Source organism: Octopus bimaculoides, chromosome 18 (assembly GCF_001194135.2).
Source record: "Octopus bimaculoides isolate UCB-OBI-ISO-001 chromosome 18, ASM119413v2, whole genome shotgun sequence".
NCBI classification, from domain to species: Eukaryota; Metazoa; Mollusca; class Cephalopoda; order Octopoda; family Octopodidae; genus Octopus; species Octopus bimaculoides.
This window is the reverse complement of record NC_068998.1, coordinates 18,316,115-18,326,323: the sequence shown is the minus strand read 5'-3', so window position 1 is coordinate 18,326,323 and position 10,209 is coordinate 18,316,115. Positions and strand designations below refer to the sequence as shown.

Genomic DNA, 10,209 nt, shown 5'->3' with positions numbered 1-10,209 from the left:
TACAAACACTAATATACAAGTGCACACACACACACATATATGCATACGCATACGTGTATAGACATACGTTAACATGCACGTATGCACATATTTATGTATCATACATATAACTGCATACTCACGAACACAGATATAGTCATACATTCACACATGCAAACACTAATATAAGCATGCACACTTACTCACATGCACATGCATACACACATACATGTATAGGCATACGTTAACATGTATGTAGAGACATCATTTATACAGCAGACACACACACACACACACACAGATAGTCATACCTGCACACATGCATACACTAATGTACACATGCTGACATAAATGCATGCATGCATACACACACACACACATGCATAGATGTACATTAACATATAAGTGGATATGCTCATATGTATATGTGTGTCTCACACAAAGAAGTCTCAAGAGAGAGAGAGGGGGGAGAGGGAGAGAGAGGGAGAGAGAGAGAGAGTGAAAGAAAAACAAACAAAATGCCCTTTTTCAATTCCAGCAAGAATTTGTGGAAGATAGGGAATAGAATAAAAAAAAAAATTATTGAAAATTGGACACTTCTATTATAACCTGTAAGAACTAACCAACTGTTAGATACAGTAAAGTGTAAATGTCCAAGTTGTGTGTGTGTGTGTTTGAAGCATGTCTTTGACAATTCCTCAATGTATTGAATGTATTCTGTACATGACTTTTATCCCACACTAATATCATCATCATTGTTCTATATTTTAGAGATGAAGAATTATGTACATTATTTACATTGGATGGATAGGTGTCCTCACCTTGTTTGTTGTTACCACAATGTTTCAGCTGATTTACTCTCCAGCCTTCATCAGGTGTCCTGGTGGAATTTTAGTGAGGACACCTATCTGTCCAGTGTAAATAATATCATCATCATTATCACCATTTCATATCTGTTTTCCATGCTGATATTGGTTGGGCAGTTTGACAGGAGGTAGCAAGTCCAGGAGCTGCACCAGGTTCCATATAGACTGTTTTAGCATGGTTTCTATGACTGGATGTCGTTTTTAATACCAACCACTTTACAGAGTGTAGTGGGTGCTTTTTACATGGCACCATCACCAGTGCTTTTTACATGGCACCATCACCAGTGCTTTTTACATGGCACCATTGCCAGTGCTTTTTACATGGTACTATTACCAGTGCATTTTACATGGTGCCATTACTAGTGCTTTTTATGTGGCACCAGCACTAGCTTTTTTTATATAGCAACACTGTCTTTAGTGATTTCTTTTCCATCTTTGAACTTTTCCCTTTCTCCTTTCCAACAAAGAGCTATGCTCAAAACATCAAACTCACTACTTTCACTGAATGTCAAGCTAATACATTTTTTGTGCATGTCCTCTCATCCGTTTTTTAAAATACATTTTTTTAATTCGTTTATTGAATTGACTATATACACACACACACACACACACACACACATATATATATATGTATCATCAGTGTGACCCCTGTGTCTGGTGTGATGCAGCCAGTGCAGATACATTTGGTTTAAAATTAGTTACTTTTTAACCACAAGTCACCTCACTTGATTATATCCACCTCTAGATAACAAGGTATTAATATGGCCGAATCCAGCTTCTACCAAGTAGGACATTGGGAAGGCAAACAAAATCAACTTCAAGTGCTTCTGTAGATAGGGATGTCATTATACTTTGATGATATCACAAGCCATATTTACTGAGAAGCCAATACTGCATAATAAATCTAACAATTCTTCCTGCACATCATCTTTGCAATCAATTACTTGGACTTCAAACAGGCTGTTATAACCAACTGGAACAGGCAATGTGATAATATCCTGAAATCGCTGTACCATGTCATCATACAATGATTGTAAATAATCGCAATATGTAATGATATTGTCTTCAACCAATTCATCTTTCAAGCTATTAAATCATTGAAACTGGTGGTATTGACATCTTGAAATGTTCATCTTATATAGTGCTAATTTAGAAATGCAGGCAGTAATGGACGATTTAGAATCGACAAATGTTTTTTGATTCCCATGCAATAACATACTGAGATCATTTAGTTTGGCGAAGATGTCACTCAGGAAAAGGTATCACATTTTGAAACAATCAGAGAAGTGGTTAGTGAAGTATTCTGAAAAAAATCCGCTATTGTATCAAACAAGTTCAAGAAAATGAACAACACAGTTACCCTTTGATAACTATTGTACTGTGGTATGATATAAAAGCTTCATGCAGTCATTATCATTATCAAGGCACAACTAACAAAAAATTCATTCTAACAGAGAATTTGATTTTACAGTCTCAGAGTGGTTGGTTTTAGGAAGGGTATCCAACCATAGAAAACTGTGCCAAATGAGACTAGAGTCTGGTACAGCATGTCAGCCCATCCAATTCATGCCAGCATAGACAATGGCCGTTAAATGATGATGATGATTTAACAGAAGAAATCTGAATACTAAAGAGTTCGAGAAAAATGTTGTGTGTGTGATTGTCATCCACTACTACTTGACAACTGGGGTGATTTCTTTATGTTCTTGTAACTAAGCAGTTCTGCAAAAGAGATCAATAGTATGAGTACCAAGTTTGACTAAAACAAAACCTTCAATGCAGTGCCTCAACATCTCCACCCACCCTATCATGCCCCAAGTCCAATGACTGAAACAAGTAAAAGATAAAAAATATAAAACATTGGTTAAACCCTCTTGAATAAAATGTATAGGTTAAGTAAATAGTTTCTCCCTCCCCCCACTAAACTGATAGTTTTGGCTGCTGTGGGGGTATGTGGACACGAAGAATACAATAAATCATAGTAGAAACAGTCTCTCTCCTTTCTTCCTCACACCCACCCACATACTCTCACTATGTTTGTTGATACCCAATGGGCATTCAAGATACTTAAAAGCTATAATTCATCAATCATGTGTCAAAACGTTTGTTGAGTTGTGGCCAGTCACCTCTCCTGCGAATTTTCCTGGATGGGATGGTCACAGGGATTGGAGAGCTGGTGATGTTGCCATGGCTTTCAATTGCAAGCAGAGTAGGGAGAGATTGCAGCAATTGTACTCCTTTTTTTATACACTTTACATTGTTACTATTATCCCTTAAGAAAGGCATAAAAATGTCACATCTTTGTTTTCCTTCCTCTTTCTGAAGATATTTTAGATTTTCTGCCAACACAAACAAGTCAATAATTGTAGTGGGGAGGTTATCAATAGTGTTGGTGGAAGGGTGGCTATTGCGGCCTGTTGCTGCTGCTTCTTCTCACACATACTCTGATTCCTTCTCTGTCTATCCGTCCGTCCATCTGTCTGTCTCTTTCTCTCCCCCCCTCTCCCTCTCTCCCCTTCTGTCTGTCATATACACATATAAATATATGAATACAAAAACACATGTAATCATACCTTATATAAACATACATCTACACAGACATGCACTAACGTGCGCCTCCCCCCCCCCCAATGCTTGCATATATACATGCATATACATACATACACTTTTGTAGATATAAACATATATTCCTACATTCACAATGTTTGTGTACACACACACACATAAAAATGCATAAATACATATAAACACATTCATAAACACAATGTTATTGATATATATACATGCATATATATATATATATATATATATATATATATATATATATATATATATCATCATCATCATCATCATCATTTAACGTCCGCTTTCCATGCTAGCATGGGTTGGACGACTTGACTGGGGACTGGTGAACTAGATGGTTACACCAGACTCCAATCTGATCTGGCAGAATTTCTACAGCTGGATGCCCTTCCTAATGCCAACCACTCCGAGAGTGCAGTGGGTGCTTTTTACGTGCCACCGACATGAGGGCCAGTCCGGCGGTACTGGCAACGGCCACGCTCAAATGGTGTCTTTTTACATGCCACCGGCACAAAAAAACAAAAACTTTTCAAATATAAACAAAATGGAAGCATACAAAAATGAACATTATTGTCCATCTTACTGTGAATTTTGTTTCATTTTAAGAATTAAAAATTTATTTTATGGTTTATTATCATTTATATTTTGAATTATTTTTGTTTACATTTTGAACCATTTATATATACTTGAAGGCACCAAAACCGTTTAAGTGCTTAGGGCCTCTATGGGTCTTAATCCAGCCCTGGCCGACACTTTTATGCGGGTGGCACTTTTGGGTCTGTTGTGTAAGCTTGTATAGGGTGCAGCAAACTCAGTGGGTGTCCTAAACAGTGGACACTGTATTCATACCACTGTCTTGAGCTTACTGGCTCATTATCCCTTTCAACACCAACCTGCCTCAGACTGCCCCTGATTCTTCCTTAACCTTCCGTTAAAAGTTCACGCTAATTTATGTTCCAAAAACCAGTTTAATAATGATCATGTTATCTTATTAAACTCTTCATTTTAAAAATTAATTGAAACGAAGGATGTGTATTTCAAAACAAATATGGTAACAAAAGGGTTGAGCCAGAACTTATTCTGATTTCTGCAATAGCAAAGCTGGAGGTTGGGGAGTTGGGAACAGTCTGCTGCATAAGCCTGTATAGGCTAGGGATAACAAAATCAAGGGCTTCTCTTGGTGGCACATACTCGTACTATGCCACTGTGATCTGTACTGTAAGGTGAGTCACATTTGAGCTTCATTGATGATTAGCAAGTTATTAGAGCTGAAGTATTTTCTGACCTTGAAGAAGAATTCTAGACTTTAAGATGTAGATTTTGGCAATTATCCATGTGTGAAACTGTGAGAAGCAGCATGGTGAATGTACAGTTTCAGCAGAGGAATCAGTTAAAGCAATGATTATCGCTGAAATTTGCAAGATACCGGAAGATAGAATCACATCAACAATATTGATCAGATACATTTAGGTTTTTACATTTATAGAACTGGCAATCATATATATGATTCAGCCACAGAAAAATTGAGAAATCTGAGTTAGCTCAACCCAACAATATATTTTGAAGTTATTATGAAAGATCATCAAAAATTTTGGAACCTAGCATATGTGTAACTTTAAGGGATTGGATAGTTGTAGTGCAAGATAATTTTCATGCAATGATTGTGTCTTCAAACTGTTTGAAGACTTGGTTGTTGGATTTCTATTAGAGTAACCCTACCATGGGTTTGATAAAATGTGGGTTAGAGTAAGTTCCATCAATGTACATTTGAAAATTCCCAATCTAAGATATGGGAGACAAATGAATCATATAAGTGTGTAGCTTAGTTTGGAAGTTCTTTTGCCAGGCATCATTGAAGATTTTTGAGAATTCAAAACATCAGCAAAAGCAGTGCTTTTTTTTTTTTTTTACTGATGTGTGATATAGCAGAGCAAGAGATTAGGTATTGGAGATGGGGACAACTGGTTGAAGATTGAGTTTGAAAGTGAGAGATAGATAGAAATGCTTTGAGAGTTGGAATGTTCATTAGAATTACAGGTAAATGAGAATACTAACTAGTGCAGACTGTTTGCAATGATTTGGTTTTTGAATTAGCTGAATGAGTGCACTTAACCAAGGATAGTTGTGTATACTGAAGTTTATGAGAATGATGATGACTTCAGGAAGAAGTGGTCTGATTTAATCTACTCCTTTGTTATGTACAGTCATGGCCAAAAGTTTGGAACATTGGTCCAAAATCAGAATTTTTATATGAAATGCCTAAAGTTATGTTTAATTTGCAATATATTATTTCTTGGTCAAAAGTTTGGAACATAGGTCTGAAAATTAAAATTTTTTTATTAAATGCCCAAATATATACATTGTATATATTTGAATCAAATTGTACTAGGGCATAACAATTTTAATTTTTTAAATAATGTTCCAAATTTTTGGCTATGACTGTGATTTTGTTAGTGAGTGAAGTTAATCTTATTGCACTCAGTTAAAATTTAGTCATAAAGATAAGATACAAAACTAATAAAGATAAGATACTTATTTTTAAACAATTATCACCAAATATTTGTCATTGTGGCTTCTTATTCACAGAATAAGATAAATATCCAACCAAAGTGGGTAAATGTAAAAGTGGCTCACTGGATTAGGTACTGGAAGGTCAACACAGTGGTCCGAAGTTCAAATCCACTGTAGATATTTAATTGTGTGTTTGGGTAGTAAATTAATTCAACATGCTTCAATTTTCATAGCTGTTGGAAACAGGTACTGGCTCTCCTAGAAATGTTGCTTGAAATTGATTGGAATCTTATCCAGGATTGATTTATCATTTATCTTTCTAACTTTATGAAACCAGAGCTATGCAACTTCATGAGTTTTAAGAGACATTTGTCTCTTTGAACTTATGACTTAGTTCATTGTCTCTTTGGGCTCATGAATAATTTCGTTACTTTTCTTTAAGGTTATGCATCAATTTATTTTCTCTTTGAGCAGGTTACTTAATCAGATTAATTCTATAGAAGAATATATATATATGAGCATTGTTCTAAAAAAAAAAAAACAAATAAATAAAATTTAAAAAATGCGAAGTTAAATATATATATTCTTATTTTTCAGCACTGAAGTATAAGTCATTGGATTTACTTACAATATTTTCTTGGCAAATATTATCTTTTAATCTCTCCCCATGCAAACCTTCTTTTAGCTGCAATTAGGTCTCATAGAATAAAAACATATTTTCTCAATGTCAGAATAAAAAGAAAACATTGCAAGGCAGAATTGTCAACTACCTCTCTTGAGACTAATACAGTAATCTTATGTTGAATTAATTCATATATTCTGTGGCAGGTTATATTTATCTTATAGATTTATTGCCAAGTAATTTATTCAGGCAATTTCTTAATATATGAGAAACCTAGCTGAAAGATACATGATTCTATTTGCACCAGACTTTTATGATCTCTCCAATGTTATTTGAGAGTAAGGTTAAATTTCTATTCTGTAGAATTAACGGATTGATATTCTTAAAGGTATATTTCATGATTCCTTTTTTTACACATTTCTTTCTATGTTTGACAGTTCACTAAACTGCTTGGCATAGATACTAGTTTTTCTAAGTGCGTTATCTGTTATATGCTAAAAATAATATAATATTTTTCTTTTCCTCTTTAGCATCAATCATTGGTCCGTCACAATGAAGCTTGGAAAAACAGTTTACGCTACCGTCAACCAGATTTAGAATGCATGACCGGGTTACGTCGGATTACACTAAATGATAACCCAATGATTGGAGACCATGGTGCTATGCTGCTTGCTGAAGCTTTAAGAGATGATCTCTGGGTGAAAGGTAACCACTCTATTAAGTGTTTCCAGACCATAAGAATCATGAGGTTTACTTTTAACTGTGGTCTTTGAAATGTTAAGTGATAAAGAAATAGATCTCTTTCTTAATAGGATGTTAGATTACCACAGATAGTAAGGAACTGAGCTCAGTACTGCAAACTAACCAATGCTAGTACTTGCTGTGACATAGTAGCTACCAGCCTGTGGTACATACTTAGAACTAGGCAAGCCAACAAGGAAACCTGTGAGACATAGCTGCTAAATCTTCCTCAAATCACATGCTACTGTTTTAAATAAAAAATGAACACATTAAATATTGTAGCCCTACATACCCTTAAAAAAAGTGAGATGCAACAGCTGGAATGCCTTTGATTACAAGTCTGTTCAATCAGAGTTGCCCTGCAGTGGCTACAGAAGCTTAGAGCTAAGTGGATCTAGCATCAGTGACAAGATGAACCTCTGATCTCTGTGTTCATTGAAAACTACTCCAACTCTTCTATTTTGTTCCCTGTGTTTCTATTTTGTTTCCCATGTTTCTATTTTGTTTCCTGTGCTTCTATTTTGTTTCCTGTGTTTCTCCCCCCCACACACACACACACACAATCGCTTAACAACCAATGCTGGTGTGTTTATGTCCCCATAACTTAGCAGTTTGACAAAAGAGACTGATAGAATAAGTACTAGGTGAGAATAAGTCCTGGGGTTGATTTCTTCGACTATAACATTTTATGGTGGTGCTCTAGCATGACCACAGTCAAATGACTGAAACAAGTAAAAGGACAAAACAATAAATGGACAAGAATGTATACCTGTTACTCAGTTTATCTCCACAACACATTATGAAGCTAGTAAGCTTAACTTACTTAACCACTATGCTATTTTCTGTTGTATATATGCATCAGAAAGTTGCAGTCAATAGAAATAACATGGTTGATAAGCAGTGAATAATTTTTAGCTAGTTCTGGATAGTTCCATTTCATCAAAACAAGCGCTTTGTGTCACCCTATCTTTAATACGGAAAAGAAATTATTCTCTGAGATATGTGTGTGTGTATGTATAGATGTATAGATGTATATCAGTATACAAATTATTGATATCTATAAAAGCAATTTGTATTCTCAGATGTCAGCCTACGAAACTCTTTACATATTTTAATTGCATTGCAAGTGTGTAAATAAAGGCATGGAAAGTTTATTGAATGCTAAAGATAGGTATTACCATTATTTGCTTTGTAGCCTCTATACGTAGGTGTGTGTGTACATGTGTGGTTTTATGTATGCATACAAGTATGTACATTTGTGCATACTGATGTGTTTGTGTTTTTATGTAGATGTGTGTATTGATCACTCATGTCTGTCTGTCCACTTACCTTTCTTTATTACTTATCTGCATATTGTTTATGAGTGTATCTCATAATTTCATGTGTTATTATCACTGATCAATAATACAATATACAATAATATATAATATAATGATTCTCATATGATAAATACTGTTATGATACTGGCAGCAGACAGTGGAAATGATATAGCCTTGGACTAAATTCTTTGTAATATTTAGTTGTGTACTTTTATTTTCTGAGTTCAAATCTTACTAGGGTATGAGATTGAATAAATAAACATCATCAAATTCTTGAATTGAATTTATTGATTATACTATCCCCTAAAATTTATCTCTTTTTGGAAATGTTTGAAACTATAATAATAATAATGATAATAATAATAATAATAATAATAATAATAATAATAATGTCAAAGATCATGAAGAAAAAAAATGCTTTCTAATTGATGTATCAATACCAGCAGATGACAACGTTTCCCTAAAAGAAATGGAAAAACTTTCAAACTACAAAGACCTAGAAATAGAGGTAACTCGAATGTGGAATCTAAAAACAGAAACAATTCCTATCATAGTAGGTGCCTTAGGTATAGTAAAAAAATATTCAGACAAATACATAACAAAAACACCAGGACTTACAAATATATATAACATACAGAAAATTGCACTACTGGGCACTGCACACATTCTACACAAAACACTTTCAATACAGTAACCATAAGAGCATCACAGCAAATCACAGCACAGACCCAAGGCACACAGAGCTGCGCTCGGTAGTGAAGTGAAAGCACGTTATAAAAATAAAACTACTGAACAACAATAATAATAATGATAATAATAATAACAATAGTACTTACTTCGAATCAGAGTTGACTTCAGCGTGATTTGAACTCAGAAAGAATTTGAATCTCAACTTTGTTTTTTATCCTTCAAGGTTTAATGAAATAAAGTAGCTGTCAAATAGTGGGGTTAATGGTATCAACACCCTTCTCAAAATTGTTGGCCTTGTGTCTAAATTAGAACCACCACTACCACCAATAATAATAATAATAATAATAATAATAATAATAATAATAATAATAATAATAATAATAATGAAGCAGCAAGCTGGTAGATCCATTAGCATGCCAGACAATATGTTGTTAATCATTTTGTTTGTCTTTTTGTTTTGAGTCCAAGTTCTTCCCAGGTTGACTTTGCCTTTCATCCTTTTGGAGTTGATAAAATAAGTACCACACTGGGCTCAATCAATATAATCAACTAAGCATTCTCTCAAATTTCAGGCTGTGTGCATCAAGTGGAATGTGTTGTTATTATTATTATTCAGTAGTTTTATTTTTATAACGTGCTTTCACTTCACTACCGAGCGCAGCTCTGTGTGCCTTGGGTATGTGCTGTGGTTTGCTGTGATGCTCTTATGGTTACTGTATTGAAAGTGTTTTGCGTAGGATGTGTGCAGTGCCCAGTAGTGCAATTTTCTGTATGTTATATATATTTGTAAGTCCTGGTGTTTTTGTTATGTATTTGTCTGAATATTTTTTTATTATACCTAAGGCACCTACTATGATAGGAATTATTTTTATTATTGTTCAGTAGTTTTATTTTTATA

General features: G+C 34.4%; 1 protein-coding gene across 1 annotated transcript in view; it reads left to right on the top strand.

The window, feature by feature from the left end:
* The window catches only part of LOC106878905 (centrosomal protein of 78 kDa), a 233,610-nt gene that overhangs the window by 184,117 nt on the left and 39,284 nt on the right, over positions 1 to 10,209 (top strand). Inside the window, exon 7 of the mRNA XM_052974542.1 lies at positions 7,092 to 7,266. Within this exon, the coding sequence (XP_052830502.1) occupies positions 7,092 to 7,266 (175 nt within the window). The remainder of the gene's footprint in view (positions 1 to 7,091; positions 7,267 to 10,209) is intronic.